Raw genomic sequence first — 18,214 nt, 5'->3', positions numbered from 1 at the left:
GGTTTTTGACACTGCACTTGGGGACACTCAAAGTTTTCCCAATTTTTCGGACTGACTGACCATCATTTCTTAAAGTAATGTTGGCCACTTGCTTTTTAGACTTGTGCAAAACACAACTGATGATCCCAACCCCATTTATAAGGCAAGAAATCCCACTTATTAAACCTGACAGGGCACACCTTTGAAGTGAAAACCATTTCCGGAGACTACCTCATGAAGCTCATCAAGAGAATGCCAAGAGTGTGCAAAGCAGTAATCAAAGCAAAAGGTGGCTACTTTGAAGAAGCTAGAATATAAGACATATTTTCAGTTGTTTCCCACTTTTTTGTTAAGTATTTCATTCCACATGTGTTCATTCATTGTTTTGATGCCTTCAATGTGAATCTACAATTTTCAGAGTCATGAAAATAAAGAAAACTTCTTGAATGAGAAGGTGTGTCCAAACTTTTGGACTGTAGCAAATAAGAAAACGTAATTTTGGCATTCTTGGATTTTCTTGTTTACAGTGTTTATCGATCTGGTTAATCATTTTAATATTTTGATAGTTCGGACTTTTCTGAATGCTTTGATACCACATATGTGTATTTTTTTATCTTTATTTTTAATGGGGCAAAAAGGGGGTGATTTGAACTTTTTTGTGTTTTTTTGAATTTTTTTATAATTTTAAACTTTTTTTTTTTAACTTTCATTGATTTTAATAATCCCCTAAGGTCCCATATGCACGCATGCATTTCCTTCCCCTGGAAAGTCTATGAGATTTCAGTTTTGCTATGCACATGTTGCTTTTTTTTTGGGCTGCAGTTTTGTGATGACCACAAAGATGCCGCATGTCAACTCTTTTTGCGTTTTTCACCCATTGTTGATAAAGAAAAGCATCAAAAACGCATGGAAAATACATGCAATTTTGGGCAACAGTCTACGTTTTTGTGACCACAGGGTGCAGTTTTGCAGTGAACAGAAAACTGCAGCATGCAGATATAGCCTTAAGGGACTATAAACTGCGACTGTCTGATCACTTGTGTTATATACAGCAATCCTATAGCATTGCTGTATACAGTGTGTCCACCCATATCCTGTCCACTGTCATTAACTTGAGAACGGCAGCGGCTATAGGCATAGAAGTGGTGTCTAGGTATAGTAAAGTAGCCATGCGCTATGCAACGAAACCACCTATAGCACCACCTGGTGGAAAACAATGGCGTTAGCATTTTTATCTTGAAAACGGAACAAGATAGAGAAAAAAAAGTGAATCTACAAAGTTGTAGGGCATCATCAATTTAATACGAATCGACACCTTGCATACCGAAATGCAATGATTAAAACGTGTAAAACACACAAGGCTGCGGATGTGAAGCGATACCTCATGGAGACCTTCCTACTAGTCATTGGGTATGGTGGCTGCGTGGAGTGGCCTACACGCTCACCTGACCTGACCCCATTGGACTTCTTTCTCTGAGGTCACATCAAACAGCAGGTGTATGCGACCCCTCCACCAACATTGCAGGACCTACGACGACGTATCACAGATGCTTGTGAAAACGTGTCACCTACTATATTGCACAACGTGCAGCAAGATACAGTATGCTGTCCAGAGTCCAGATGTGCATTGCAGCTGACGGTGGCCACTTTGAGCATCAAAGTTAAATGAGCGCCATATGCGTGACCAGCATTCAATGGTTTGGTGGGGTCATGGGTTTCATATCATAGCATTTCTGTATGCAAGGTGTCGATTTGTATTGAATTGATGATGCCCTACAATTTTTAATTCCCCTTTTTTACTCTAGTAGCACATGGCTACTTTACTATACCTAGACACCACTTCTATGCCTATAGCTGCCGCCGTTCTCAAGTTAATGGCAGTGAACAGGATATGGGTGGACACACTGTATACAGCAATGTTATAGCAGATATCACAATCACCTTTGAAGACCAGCCACAGGCAAGGCATTAAAAGAGCTCTGCTATGACAAGTACATAGGTCTTCAGCAGACCCCCTGCTGTCATAGCAACCAATCAGCGACCCACAAGGGCAAGGGTGCTGAGTGCCAGAACGTCACTAGGGTAGTAAACTAAAACAGTCAGAACTTAATCAAATGCAACTTAGCTTCTTTCATTTTCCTCCTGCCCCTTCTTTTCTGTTTTTTGTTTATTGCTCATATTCCAGGGGACAAGTCATCTCTGGATTCTAGCAGACAGTAGCAGTAGAGTGCTGTAGAAATATGTATATGCTGTATGTCCCCTAGGGGCCTCTAGGGGTCTCTCTTCTTGTATGTGTTCACAAGCAAGTGGGAACTCGCTGTTACTGCAGACAGAGTGCAGGCAGCAGGGAGAGATGCAATGGCTGACAATACCACCTAATAAATAGCCTGAAGATCTCCACTGAGTGTGATTACTGAGAGGCACAACAACAGAACAAGTCCTATGGGCCATTGTGCAAACTTTAGATAGGGGCCCCAACCCCAATGGACCCCTGTAGTAACGTCCTCCACCCTGTAGTAATATCCCCCATCCTGTAATGATAGTCCTCATCCTGTAATAATGGCCCCCATCTTGGCCTCTTTATTTAGTAATGTCCCCCATTCTGGTCCCTTCATTTACTAATTTCGGCACCTCCAGCCTTACAGCACTTCTAATGCTGCAGAGGGAAACCTGTCATCAGTAGCCACAATGTGAACACAGACAGTTCAGGCTAGCAGCACAACAAAGTCACTGGTCCAAACCGTCAATCCATCTGGACCAGTGGCTTTGTTGTGTGGCTAGCCTGCACTGTCTGTGTTCATAATGTGGCTACTGATGACAGGTTTCCCTTTGCAGCATTGGAAGCACAGTGAGGCTGGAGGTGTCCGAAATTAGTAAATGAAGGGACCAGAAAGGGAGACAGGACGAGGACTATCATTACAGGATGGGGGATATTACTACAGAATGGAGGACATTACTACAGGGGCCCATTGGGGTTGTAGTGTCTGTCCTCCAGTAATCTGGAAATTTGGTAGCTGAGCGCTTCCTAAGGAGATTTTTGGGGCTCAAGAAATGTTTTTTCAGTTATTCTCTGTGACTTCAGATTGCTCAATCATAACATAATGCACACTGAGAAAAGCAGTTGAGAATGTAGTCTGCAAGTCTGCAAAATGAATATTGCTTTGTAACGTGACTGCATATTCATATTGGAAATATAAGGAAATCCTTACAGTGTGCACATTTCACACCAACACATTTTAACAATTTACAGTCATATAATGTGACTGCAGAGATTTCTGGTGAGTCTGTAAAACTCCTGTAATGCAGATGTTGTAACAACCCCTTGAATGTTCATCTCATGGGAAGAAGTGCCCTGCTATGATTACACTACACCAAAATGTATGGGTTTATACTGTGCTGTGTGTTTTAAAACCACATCTTAAAGGGGTTGTCAAGTCTAGAATGACAAGTTTGCAGTCCCTCTGTGTGTCACTCTGTGAGACTACAGATTTGTGAATCCTCCCAGTGCACTCACTGTGCGCTGCGAGGATTCTCTGGTGTCTGTGCCGGGAATGGCGGTCAAGTATGCCATATGCAAAGTTCAAGCTAGAACCAGTCTAGGGGCACCACCTCAGTCAATACAAGTGCATTAAGCGAGGCCGTACCCACTAAGTGAGTTCTGACCAGGAGTCTGCATATCGCATACTTGACCACCATGAGTGCGCTGGAGGATTCACAGGTCTGCATTCAGAGGGGACACATAGACAGACTGCAGACTTGTCATTCCAGACCGGACAACCCCTTAAAGACACATGACTTAGACCTTGGGTTACATGTGTGGCACAGGATGAGAACGCAGGGTCTGAATGAACGAAGATGAACTCATGAGCCACAGCCCTGATCACGCCTCAAAAAATAGAGATATTTACTTATTTATTGATAAATCACTTCTTATTTTGTTTTGAGGCAACAATCTTTTTCATGTTTTGTTTTCAGTCTAACAATCTTTGTATCTTTTTAGGCTATTACAATAAAAACAAACGTTTTACGCCTGGATTTTGATCAGGTTGTACTACTGCAAAAATAACACGAGATGGCAGCAAAGCATAGACGTTGTGCTTCTATATCCCACCAAGAGGTTTCAATGCCTTTTCTCTTCTGGTACAGCTAGTACTAATAATTATAATGTTAAATTTATCAAATTTGGCAAAAGAATTTCGTCCCGAGAGAGTATATTGTTAAAAAACACATGTCATGATGATTACATACTGGTTTAATTGATATAACTGCTACCATACCAATGGAGAACTATAAAATGTACTAGTTGTATATATACAGTATAATTTAAAAAAAAGTATCAAAAATATATAATTTAGATTGTTTAACATTTCTGGTCATTTGCAAAATCTCTGCTCTTTGTCACTACTCATTAAAAAAAATAGACAATCTTCAAATACATTGGTCCCATGAAGGTCCCAAGAGCGTGAACCTCTTTTTGCAGTAGTTTTCCAGTATGGTTAATAGAGAGGAGTCTTTAATGTCTCTATACCCTAAGGCTATGTGCGCACTGGGAAATGGAATTTTCTTGAGAAAATTCCGCATGCTCTCAAAGATTACCGCACCCGCGGTAAAAAACCGCGGGAAACCGCACCCGAAAACCGCATGCGGTTTTCCGCGGTTTGCTGCGGTTTTACCGCGGTATTATTCGCGGTATTGCCGCGGTTTTGCCGCGTGCGGGTTTGAATGTGCTTTATTGCATTCAATGCAATAAAGCACATTGAAAAAAAAAAAAAAAGTCATTTAATTCTGATAGTAGATAGACAGAAGAATAGATAGAGGGATAGATAGATAGACAGACAGAGGGATAGATAGATAGATGACAGATCGCTGCATTTCCCACGGTCAGCAGTGAGTTCACATTACCGGCCGTGGGAAATGATCGGTAATTACCTCTGCTGTCTGCTGCTTTCATTCAGCGCTGTGTCTGTGACAGTCGCGGCTGGATGGAAGCAGCGCAGGACCTGTGGATTACGTCGGAGTGGTGGATTACGCCGGAGCTTTGGTGCGGGAGGGGTTAATAAAATGGTGAACGAGGCTTGTTTGTTTTATTTAAAATAAAGGATTTTTCTGTGTGTGTGTTTTATTCACTTTACTTACGGGTTGATCATGTCAGCTGTCACATAGACGCTGCCATGATCAAGCCTGGAGTTAATGGCGGTGGTCCCCCACCATCATTAACCCCTTGTATTACCTTGCTGCCACTGCTACACGGCGGCAAGAAGAGCCGAGGACACGCCGGTTCTGCCGCATAATGTATGCGACAGTCCCGGGGCAGCTGCGGCTGATATTCTCGGCTGCGGGAGGGGGAGTGAGGCGGGGGACATTATCCCTGCCCCTCTCCCTCCCCAGCCTGAGAATACCGGGCCGCCGCTGTGTGCTTACCTCGGCTGGACGGTAAATATGCAGCGGAGCCCACGTTCTTTTTTTTCTATATTTCCGTTTTCTTTCTATGTGTGTTCTATGTGTCTGTGTCTATGTGTTCTATGTCTGTGATGTCTGTGTGTCTGTGATGTGTGTGTGTTTACTCTCTGCTCCGCTTCCTCTTCCTGTAATGACATCACTTCCCTGCAAACCGCAGACAGGCGATGTACATTACCGGAGGTAAACCGCGAAATACCGCAGGGAATAACGCAGGAAAACGCAGTGAACCGCACAGAATTTGCTGCCTGCGTTATTCCCTGCGGGATTTCATGATTAACATTGGAGTCAATGGAGTGAAATCCCGCAGCGATGTGCGGAAAAGAAGTGACATGCACTTGTTTTTGCTGCGGGATTCTCGCAGCAAAACATGCAGCTGTCAAATTCCGCCCAGTGCGCACAGGATTTTTTTTCTCCATAGGATTTGCTGGTGATTCACTGCAGAGATGTTATGAACATTTTTGTGCAGCGAAACATGCAGCAAATCCGCGGAAAATCCGCGGCAAAATCCGGTAAGTGCGCACATAGCCTAATAGGGATGTGTTAATGGACAGTCCCTATCCCCCTATAAAAGTTTATAGAATTAATCTATAGAATATATTCAGTTTTACAGCTCCAATCTAGAGATGAGCAAACCCAAACGGTAAAGTTCGGGGTGAGTACCGGATACCAGGAGTTCGGGTCTCAGACTCAGACTTTTGACTGTATGTCCGGTCTTGGCAGAAGGTGGTGAGGATTTGGACATGTGGCTTCAAGGATATGGCAGAGTAAAAGGTTAATCCGTGGCAGTGGAATTCCAGTACGAGGGAAAGTGTGATGTTGTTTACAGTGATGGATAGATCTTGTAGTGGAGTTAAGTTTGATGGAGGAAATATTATGAGTATGTTTTTTTCCACATTAAGTTTTAGAAAGCATGATGAGAAGAAGGAGCATATGGCTGATAGACACTCTAGTAACCTGGACACCAGAGAAGTAACGTCTGGGCCACAGAGGTATATCTGGGTATCATCAGCGTATATATGATACTGGAAGCCAAGTGATTTTATAAGTTGTACCAGGCCAAAGGTATAGATGGAGAAAAGAAGGGATCCCAAGACAAAACCTTGAGGGACATCAACAGAAAGAGGGAGGGATCAGGAGCTAGTATGGGAATGGGAGACACTAAATGTGTGGTTAGTGAGGAGATCGAGGAAAGGGTTAGGTCTTTGATTGCAAGGGAAGAGAGGATTTGGAGTAAGAGGAAGTGATTGAGTGTGTTTAATGGCAGAAGATAGGACTAGAAAAAGGAATATAGAGAATTGTCTGTTTGTTTTTTAGTAAGTCATTGGCAGTTTTGTTTAGGGAAGTTTCAGTGGAGTGGTAGAGATGGAAGTCTAATTGTAGGTTGTGGAAGAGAGAGCTGAAAGGAAGGTTCAATGTAGACATGTTGTTCGAACAGTTTTGAGGGGAACAGGAATAGCAATATGGGACTATTGTTGGATGTGATATTAAAGTTTTTATCTTACATAGTGTACAGCTTGTTTCCAACTGCCTGGCCGAGTGTGCACAATACTTACATTCCAGAAGAGAAGTTAAGTACTGAGATTCCAGCCATCTCTCTCCAGCTTATTGATTTTTAAGAAGCAGATATCTGCTTACCTCCCTTTCATCTTCTGACCATCTGATGATACAAATCTTACAAAATCCCCTGTCCAGTATCATCTGCATCTCCCAGAGCAATTCTGTTAATCCCAGCTCTTAAGCTGGGGTCACACTAAGCGACAGCGACAACGACATCGCTGTTACGTCACCATTTTCTGTGACGTAACAGCGACCTTGTAAGTTGCTGTTATGATCGCTGCTTAGCTGTCAAACACAGCAGAAGCAGCAGCGATCATAACGACGCTGTGCTACATGTGCAGAGAGCAGGGAGCCGCGCTTAGCGCTGGCTCCTTGCTCTCCTAGGTACAGTACACATCGGGTTAATTAACCGATGTGTGCTGCAGCTACATGTCACAGTGCAGAGAGCAGGGAGCCGCGCACACTGCTTAGCGCTGGTTCCTTGCTCTCCTTGCTACAGTATACATCGGGTTAATTACCCGATGTGTACTGCAACCACATGTGCACAGAGCAGGAGCCGGCACTAGCAGCAAGAGCGGCGGAGGCTGGTAACGAAGGTAAATATCGGGTAACCAGGGAAAGGGCTTCCCTTGGTTACCCGATGTTTACGCTGGTTACAGCTTACCGCAGCTGCCAGACGCCGGCTCCTGCTCCCTGCTCGCTTCATTTCGTCGTTCTCTCGCTGTCACACACAGCGATGTGTGTGTCACAGCGGGAGAGTGACGACCAAAAAATGAAGCTGGACATTCAGCAACGACCGGCGACCTCACAGCAGGGGCCAGGTCGTTGCTGGATGTTACACACAGCGACAGCGACGGGACGTCGCTGCAACGTCACAGAAAATGGTGACGTAGCAGCGACGTCGTTGTCGTTGTCGCTGTGTGTGACACCAGCTTTACTGTCTTCAGCTGTGAGCTTGTTCAAATTCCCTGTTATCTCTGTATGTAAAAACTGTAATCATTGTTTAGGAGGCTGAACAAGCCAATTATAGCTGAATGTGTTAGGGGTGCTTCACACACAGCGAGATCGCTACTGAGATCGCTGCTGAGTCACGGTTTTTGTGACCTCATTAGCGATCTCGCTGTGTGTGACACTGAGCAGCGATCTGGCCCCTGCTGTGAGATCGCTGCTCGTTACACACAGCCCTGGTTCGTTTTTTTATTGTTGCTCTCCCGCTGATAAGCACACATCGCTGTGTGTGACAGCGAGAGAGCAACAATCCTGAATGTCCAGGGAGCAGGAGCCGGCGTCTGACAGCCTGCGGTAAGCTGTAACCAAGGTAAACATCGGGTAACCAAGGTGGTTACCCGATATTTACCTTCGTTACCAGCCTCCGCAGCTCTCACGCTGCCAGTCCCGGCTCCTGCTCCCTGCACACACAGCTAAGCGGTGTGCGCTGGTAACTAATGTAAACATCGGGTAACCATACCCGATGTTTACCTTAGTTACCAGTGTCCACAGCTTCCAGACGCCGGCTCGGTGCAAGCGCAGCGTCGCTTGCACGTCGCTGCTGGCTGGGGGCTGGTCACTGGTCGCTGGTGAGATCTGCCTGTTTGACAGCTCACCAGCGACCATGTAGCGATGCAGCAGCGATCCTGACCAGGTCAGATCGCTGGTCGGATCGCTGCTGCATCGCTAAAGTGTGAAGGCACCCTTAGGGTACCTTCAAACTTAAGCGACGCTCCAGCGATCCCACCTGCGATCTAACCTAACAGGGATCGCTGGAGCTTCGATACATGGTCGCTGGTGAGTTGTCAATCAGGCAGATCTCCACAGCAATCAGAGATTAGCCACCAGCCACCAGCAACCCATGTAACGACGCTGTGCTTCGTAACCATGGTACACATCGGGTTACTAAGCAAAGCGCTTTGCTTATAGTTACCCGATGTGTACCTTGGCTATGTGTGCAGGGAGCAGGGAGACGGCTTCTAGAAGCTGCGGACGCTGGTTACCCGATGTGTACCTTGGTTACCAGCGTCCGCAGAAGCCGGCTCCCTGCCCCCTGAACATTCAGATCGTTGCTCTCTCGCTGTCAAACACAGCAATGTGTGCTTCACAACGGGAGAGCAACGAGCAAAAAATGAACCAGAGCAATGTGTAACGGGTAGCGATTTCACAGCAGGGGCTAGGTCGCTGCTTAGTGTCACACACAGCGAAAACGCTGATGAGGTCACTGGTACATCACAAAACCTGTGACTCAGCAGCAATCTCGCTATGTGAGAAGTACCCCTTACAGTAGAACTAGAAATCTCAGCACAATCTCATCAAAGGCTACCGCTCTGCTTTTGATGAGAAATGTCATTCAAGGGGGAGTTCTCGCCTTGCTATAAATCAGAAAATATGTAGACTACAGAATTTTGAGCCACTGAAGAGACATACCCCTTTAAAGTTGAGGGGGCAACTGACAAAAATATGTACCTGTCCAAAATCCCCACATATGCCTGTAAAGATTTCCCTTCATTCCCTGTTACTTAAAGGGGCAACATTATTTGAATATCGGAACAAGAACATTTTTTTAGAGTTAAAAGTGCATGTATGATAAAATGTAAACGTGTGCCTGGTCAGGAAGGGGGAGAATACTGCCCTATTAAAAAATGGATTAAAAGAACATAAGTCAACCAAACCCACTTTGTGATATACAGACCATACTTGCAAATGATCTGGTTTTGACACGTAAGTTAATTACTCAACAACTTTCATTCATAGTGAGTGCTACGATTACACGGATTATCCTACCTCTGACTGCAGCTTCACCTTCTGTGCCTGGAGCTGACACAAGATGCTCTTATATTCTTCAAGTTGGCTCTGCAGTATAGGAATTCTTCTTTCAGAAATCAATTTTTCCTAAGATCAGAAAGAGGAAAGTATTGTTCTGGAATAATCTACACAAAGTAGTATTATACAAGTATTTTCTTCTAACTTGAAATTTTGTGAATTACAGTAAAAGGCTTCCTTTTCTATAATCATTTATTTAATCAATGTGTATATAAAAAAGGAATGTGCCTGTGATATGCCTGTGATATGGCAAATACCCTTCTGCTCTGCAAAGTGTAAATAAATTGAAGACCTCCAACCTAACAAAAAATAAAGTCTATAAAATGTATAAAAAACTATTTTTACTAAGTGCATTTCAGTAAATTAGAATATCATCAAAACGTTCATTTATCTCAGTAATTCAATACAAAATAGGAAACGCATATATTATATACAGTCACTACACACAGCGTGATCTATTTCTATATATTATATAGAGTCATTACACACAGTGATCTATTTCTATATATTATATAGAGTCATTACACACAGAGTGATCTATTTCTATATATTATATAGAGTCATTACACACAGCGTGATCTATTTCTATATATTATATACTCATTACACACAGAGTGATCTATTTCTATATATTATATAGAGTCATTACACACAGCGTGATCTATTTCTATATATTATATAGACTCATTACACACAGAGTGATCTATTTCTATATATTATATAGAGTCATTACACACAGCGTGATCTATTTCTATATATTATATAGAGTCATTACACACAGAGTGATCTATTTCTATATATTATATAGAGTCATTACACACAGAGTGATCTATTTCTATATATTATATAGAGTCATTACACACAGAGGGATCTATTTCTATATATTATAGAGTCATTACACACAGAGTGATCTATTTCAAGTGTTTATTTCTGTTAATGATGATGATTATAGCTTACAGCCAATGAAAACCCAAAAGTCATTATCTCAGAAAATTAGAATATTATATAAGACCAACTGAAAAAAAGATTTTAAACTCAGAAATGTTGGCATCTACTGAAAAGTCTGTACAGTAAATGCCTCAATACTTGGTTGGGGCTCCTTATGCATGAATTACTGCATCAATGCGGCCTGGCACGGAGGTGATCAGCCTGTGGCACTGCTGAGGTGTTATGGAAGCCCAGGTTGCTTTGATAGTAGGAAAGGAATTTCTTCAGCTCACCTGCTACCCGGGCTGCTGATCCTTGCGGGTGCCTGGAATCCACCGGTAAGTCCCAACCGGTCAGGAACAGTAGAAAAAGAAAGGAAAGGATCCGGCACAACCTCTTCTTAGAATAAAATCATCATAATCTTTATTTGAGATTATTAAAAATACCATCCGTGAAAACCGAAAGAGATGTTAATCCATGGGAGCTTAACGCGTTTCGGACTTCAGTATAAAAACAGAAAAGAGTCCTTAATCATAAGTATCCCATGTATACAACACAGCTACTAAAATAGACTGACTTGTTAGATGGACACAAGGGAGGGGCAGGCCGTACTTAATTACATGCACCTACAGGTGAGTGCTGCACAGCATACAAAATCACAAACAGCAGTATGACCAAGTGATATACTAGATTTACAAATATATATATATATATATATATATATATATATGTATATATATACGTCAATCTGGATATGTGCATCCAATGTTGGAAGAGCTAATCTGATAAAAAATAGCCTTTTACCCTATTGCCTCCAGGGTCCCCATTATGGATACGTTTCAAGACCTGATTGAGTCTGAAGTTAGAAATTTACTTTCTAGAGATTCCTAGACCCAGGATAATCTATTATCTTCTGAGAGGAAGGCACTGAAAGAGTTAAAGAGTAATGACTATATTGTTGTTCGTGGGGCAGATAAGGGGGGATCAGTAGTGGTGCTGGATAGCAGGTTGTATGAGATGGAGATCAATGTGATTCTAAGTGATACTTCCACCTATAGGCAGCTGTCTTGTGACCCCATGTCTGATTTTTCCTCCAAGCTACATACCCTTCTATCACGGGGCCTTGAATGGGGGGTTCTTAGTAAAAAGACCTATGAATATCTTTTTGTGGATTCTCCAGTATGTCCCATTTTCCAGGGCCTCCCGAAGGTTCATAAAGGCATCTTTCTCCCCCCCGCTGACACCCATAGTAGCCAGCACTGGTTCCCTGACTGGTAACCTGAGTGATTGGCTGGATCATCATATCCAGCGTCTCATGAAACAAACTACAGGTCACATCAGAGATACCAAAAGTTTGTTACAATGTTTAGAGAAGATACCGTGGACTAATAATTCTTTCCGGATAACGAGCGATGTAATTTCATTATATCCCAGCATACCACACAGGGAAGCCCTTCAGGCCCTATATTTCCATTTGGAGAGGTATAGTCCTTTGGATGATGTTTCCAAAGAATTTATTCTTATGACCGGTGTTTTTTTGTTGACCCATAACTTTTATCAATTTAACGGTGTCTTTTTTCTCCAGACAGCTGCATGCCCTATGAGGGCAAGTTTTTCATGTGCCCTAGCCAATATTTACATGGCCTACTGGGAGGAACAATATATCTATGCGAGTAACAACCCATTTTTAGACTCAATTTTTTGGTACGCTAGGTATATTGATGACCAGACCCCGATATGCAAAGCAGGTGGTTACGGTTCCCCCCAGCAGGCCATGGGGGCTCTCAACACTTACTCCAATGGAAATTCTCTCAATTTGAGATTTACTATGAATTTATACATGGAATCGGCCCCCTTTTGGACATCTTGCTGTCTGGAGATTCTTTGACTGGTACCATTCAATCTACTTTGTATAGGAAGTACATTTGTGGAAACACCTCCCTCCATGCTAGTAGCTGCCATATGCCCCACACTTTATACAACTTACCTGTGGGTGAATTCCTGCGAGCAAAACAGTCATGTTCATCGGAGGTGTCTTATAGTGATGAAGCTGCCCGCATCAGGCATAGACTTAGCAAGAGAGGATATTCTGATCGTGTTTTGAATAGGGCTACTTCTATTGCTGCTAATAGGACCAGATCTGATTTATTAAAGGATCGCTCTGCTACGGCTACCGCTAAAAATCGGGTCACTTTTTCTACTCCATTTAGTACCGACTTTTTTCAGATTAAGCGGATCATTCAGCGGTTTATTCCCCTGTTATGCCAGGATGCTGTCTTAAATGTCTTAAATACAGTCCTCCATCCAGGTATAAATATAGTGGCTAGAAAGGCTTGTATTATTGGTAATTTAGTGGCTCCTAGTATGTATTCTTCTTAAAAATCTAAAAAATCCAATAAAATCCAGTCGCTGTGGCCTTTGTCGATTTATGCGCAACAATAAATCCTTTTTGAGCAGTAATGGGGAGAATATTAACATTAGTGATGAGCGAGTACTAAAAAGCTCGGGTGCTCGAAGCTCGGGCCGAGCCTCCCAAGATACTCGTGTACTCGGGCCGAGCAACGAGCCCAATGTTATCCTATGGGAGACCCGAGTATTTTTGTGAAATGACCCCCCGGCAGCATGGAGAAACCCTAAAAATGGCACAAAAGTCTCAGAAGAGTGCTCAAATGACATGGCAACAGCATGGGGAAGACCCCTTGAAGCATTTATCACTCAAAAGTCACAGCTGTGAACAATTTTGTCCGCGTTTCACGCCATTTTTACGGACTCACCAGAAAACCTTCCAAAATGACCCCAAAATGATTTTTCATGGCAGAAATGTTAAGGGCACATACCCTATAGTGAGATAGAGCTGGTGTATGTTACTTTTTGAGATTAATACATGAAAGATTTTACGTGAAAACATTGTGTGGCACTCCGATGTCCCTGAGAAGAGACGTACATGAAGGCCTCTTGAGTCTAATGTGCCCATTTTGAGGAAGTGAGTCTTTGTAGTATTTTCCTTTGCCAGGGCAGTCCAAAATTGTGAGGTTCACCAATGCCCCTGCATACAGACGTGCATGATGGCCTGTAAACCTGAAGTGCCCATTGTAAGGAAGTGGGTCTATTTCAGTATAGCCCTTTGCCAGGGCAGCCAAAAATTGGGAGGCTCCACATTGTCCCTGGATAGAGACGTGCATGATGGCCTGTAAACCTGAAGTGCCCATTGTAAGGAAGTGTGTCTATTTCAGTATAGCCCTTTGCCAGGGCAGCCAAAAATTGGGAGGCTCCACATTGTCCCTGGATAGAGACGTGCATGATGGCCTGTAAACCTGAAGTGCCCATTGTAAGGAAGTGGGTCTATTTCAGTATAGCCCTTTGCCAGGGCAGCCAAAAATTGGGAGGCTCCACATTGTCCCTGGATAGAGACGTGCATGATGGCCTGTAAACCTGAAGTGCCCATTGTAAGGAAGTGGGTCTATTTCAGTATAGCCCTTTGCCAGGGCAGCCAAAAATTGGGAGGCTCCACATTGTCCCTGGATAGAGACGTGCATGATGGCCTGTAAACCTGAAGTGCCCATTGTAAGGAAGTGGGTCTATTTCAGTATAGCCCTTTGCCAGGGCAGCCAAAAATTGGGAGGCTCCACATTGTCCCTGGATAGAGACGTGCATGAGGGCCTCAAAACATTAAGTGTCCATTTTAAGGAAGTGGGTGTATTATAGTATAGCCCTTAGGCAGGGCAGCCAAAAATTGGGAGGCTCCACGTTGTCCCTGGGTAGAGACGTGCATGAGGGCCTCAAAACATTAAGTGTCCATTTTAAGGAAGTGAGTGTATTATAGTATAGCCCTTAGGCAGGGCAGCCAAAAATTGGGAGGCTCCACATTGTCCCTGGATAGAGACGTGCTTGATGGCCTGTAAACCTGAAGTGCCCATTGTAAGGAAGTGTGTCTATTTCAGTATAGCCCTTTGCCAGGGCAGCCAAAAATTGGGAGGCTCCACATTGTCCCTGGATAGAGACGTGCATGATGGCCTGTAAACCTGAAGTGCCCATTGTAAGGAAGTGGGTCTATTTCAGTATAGCCCTTTGCCAGGGCAGCCAAAAATTGGGAGGCTCCACATTGTCCCTGGATAGAGACGTGCATGATGGCCTGTAAACCTGAAGTGCCCATTGTAAGGAAGTGGGTCTATTTCAGTATAGCCCTTTGCCAGGGCAGCCAAAAATTGGGAGGCTCCACATTGTCCCTGGATAGAGACGTGCATGATGGCCTGTAAACCTGAAGTGCCCATTGTAAGGAAGTGGGTCTATTTCAGTATAGCCCTTTGCCAGGGCAGCCAAAAATTGGGAGGCTCCACATTGTCCCTGGATAGAGACGTGCATGATGGCCTGTAAACCTGAAGTGCCCATTGTAAGGAAGTGGGTCTATTTCAGTATAGCCCTTTGCCAGGGCAGCCACAAATTGGGAGGCTCCACATTGTCCCTGGATAGAGACGTGCATGATGGCCTGTAAACCTGAAGTGCCCATTGTAAGGAAGTGGGTCTATTTCAGTATAGCCCTTTGCCAGGGCAGCCAAAAATTGGGAGGCTCCACATTGTCCCTGGATAGAGACGTGCATGAGGGCCTCAAAACATTAAGTGTCCATTTTAAGGAAGTGGGTGTATTATAGTATAGCCCTTAGGCAGGGCAGCCAAAAATTGGGAGGCTCCACGTTGTCCCTGGGTAGAGACGTGCATGAGGGCCTCAAAACATTAAGTGTCCATTTTAAGGAAGTGGGTGTATTATAGTATAGCCCTTAGGCAGGGCAGCCAAAAATTGGGAGGCTCCACATTGTCCCTGGATAGAGACGTGCATGAGGGCCTCAAAACATTAAGTGTCCATTTTAAGGAAGTGGGTGTATTATAGTATAGCCCTTAGGCAGGGCAGCCAAAAATTGGGAGGCTCCACGTTGTCCCTGGGTAGAGACGTGCATGAGGGCCTCAAAACATTAAGTGTCCATTTTAAGGAAGTGGGTGTATTATAGTATAGCCCTTAGGCAGGGCAGCCAAAAATTGGGAGGCTCCACGTTGTCCCTGGGTAGAGACGTGCATGAGGGCCTCAAAACATTAAGTGTCCATTTTAAGGAAGTGGGTGTATTATAGTATAGCCCTTAGGCAGGGCAGCCAAAAATTGGGAGGCTCCACGTTGTCCCTGGGTAGAGACGTGCATGAGGGCCTCAAAACATTGTTCCCATTGCAAAGGAGCGGGTCTCCTGTCGTTGTAATGTCCATTCTGCAAAGAATGGGCGAAAAAATTTACCACTGGGGGTATACCTGAAACAAAGGCCTAAGTATTGCAATTTGTAACGGTCATCATCATGGTGGCGCATGAGGAGAAGGAGGAGCAGTCCAGCGATTATCCAAAGTCCAGAAGTGTGTACCCATGGGTGAGTGGAGGTACATGGCAAACTTTAAATTCCGCTCTCATTTGCTGGTGGTGTGGTGAAGTCTGGCCCAATCCAACCCTTGTTCATCTTGATCAGAGTCAGCCTGTCAGCATTTTCAGTTGACAGGCGGGTGCGTTTATCTGTAATGATTCCACCTGCGGCACTAAAAACACGCTCTGACAAAACGCTAGCAGCAGGGCAGGCCAGGACTTCCAAGGCGTAGAGAGCCAATTCATGCCACGTGTCCAGCTTGGATACCCAATAATTGTAAGGCACAGAGGAATGTCGGAGTACAGTTGTTCGATCTGCAAGGTACTCCTTCAGCATCTGGGCAAACTTAGGATTTCTTGTGGCACTACCCTGCACCTCAGGGGCTGTGGTACGTGAGGGGCTGAGAAAACTGTCCCACATCTTAAAGACTGTTCCCCTACCTCTGGCGGATTGGACTTGTGCCTCTCTCGGCTGTACGCCTCGGTTGTCCACTGATTCCTGACCTATGCCGCTAGCGTTTTGTGAGGGGAATGCTTTGCCTACTTCCGTGAGTATGGCCTTCCGGAACTGCTGCATTTTGGTTGACCTCTCCTCCACGGGAATAAGAGACAAAAAGTTCTCCTTGTAGCGTGGGTCTAACAGTGTTACCAACCAGTAATGATTGTCAGCCAAGATGTTCTTAACGCGAGGGTCACGAGACAGGCAGCTTACCATAAAGTCAGCCATGTGCGCCAGACTCTTAACAGCCAGGACTTCAGTAGCCTGACCAACAAGATGACTGAACATGCTGTCCTCCTCCTCCTCCTCCTCCTCCTCCTCCTCATCTACCCTGTCCTCTGGCCAGCCACGCTGAACCGAGGATATGACTGGTGTGCATGTCATATCCTCAATTTGGCCGGACAGTTGCTCCATGTCTTCATCCTCCTCCTCGTCATAGTCCTCCACTGCACGTTGTGATGAGACGAGGCTGGGCTGTGTGTTATCACCCACACCCACTACTGTTTCTGGCTGCAACTCATCGCGCTCCGCCTGCAATGCATCATGTTTGTTTTTCAGCAGAGACCGTTTTAGAAGGCAGAGTAGCGGTATGGTGACGCTAATAATGGCGTCATCACCACTCACCATCTTGGTGGAGTCCTCAAAGTTTTGGAGGATGGTACATAGGTCTGACATCCATCTCCACTCCTCAGGTGTTATGTGTGGAGTTTGACCCATTTCCCGACGGCTTAGGTGATGCAGGTACTCAACAACTGCCCTCTTCTGCTCACATATCCTGACCAACATGTGCAGAGTTGAATTCCAACGCGTGGGGACATCACACACCAGTCTGTGAGCCGGAAGATGCAAACGGCGCTGAAAGCCGGCAAGGCCGGCTGAAGCAGTAGGTGACTTTCGAAAATGTGCAGACAGGCGGCGAACTTTTACCAGCAGATCAGACAGCTCTGGGTATGACTTTATAAACCGCTGAACCACGAGGTTGAGCACATGGGCCACGCATGGAACATGTGTCAGCTGGCCTCGCCTCAAAGCCGCCACCAGGTTCCGGCCATTGTCACACACGACCTTTCCTGGCTTTAGGTTCAGAGGTGTGAGCCAGTGATCTGCCTGCTGTTTCAGAGCTGTCCACAGCTCTTCTGCATTGTGGGGTTTGTCACCTATGCAGATTAGCTTCAGCACAGCCTGTTGCCGCTTCGCCGAGGCAGTGCTGCAGTGCTTCCAGCTTGTGACTGGTGTGGAGGGCACAGTGGATGAGGATGCGCAGGAGGAGGAGGAGGCTGAAGAGCATGACATTCCGGAGCTGTAGAGTGTGGGTGAAACACTGACTGAGGTAGGGCCTGCAAACCTTGGTGTGGGAAGGACGTGTTCCGTCCCTCGCTCAGACTGGGTCCCAGCTTCCACAATATTAACCCAGTGTGCCGTCAACGAGATGTAGCGGCCTTGCCCACAAGCACTTGTCCACGTGTCTGTGGTTAGGTGGACCTTGGGTGAAACAGCGTTGTTCAGGGCACGTGTGATGTTTTGTGACACGTGGTTATGCAACGCGGGGACGGCACACCGGGAGAAATAGTGGCGGCTGGGGA

The 18,214-nt window shown here is 45.0% G+C and overlaps 1 protein-coding gene across 1 annotated transcript in view; it reads right to left on the bottom strand.

The window, feature by feature from the left end:
* Positions 1–18,214, bottom strand: part of BFSP1 (beaded filament structural protein 1) — a 98,346-nt gene that overhangs the window by 19,253 nt on the left and 60,879 nt on the right. The window contains exon 5 of the mRNA XM_075339276.1: positions 9,772–9,879. Within this exon, the coding sequence (XP_075195391.1) occupies positions 9,772–9,879 (108 nt within the window). The remainder of the gene's footprint in view (positions 1–9,771; positions 9,880–18,214) is intronic.

Source organism: Anomaloglossus baeobatrachus, chromosome 3 (assembly GCF_048569485.1).
Source record: "Anomaloglossus baeobatrachus isolate aAnoBae1 chromosome 3, aAnoBae1.hap1, whole genome shotgun sequence".
NCBI classification, from domain to species: Eukaryota; Metazoa; Chordata; class Amphibia; order Anura; family Aromobatidae; genus Anomaloglossus; species Anomaloglossus baeobatrachus.
The sequence above is the reverse complement of the archived record's forward strand: the minus strand, read 5'-3'. Positions and strand labels throughout refer to the sequence as shown.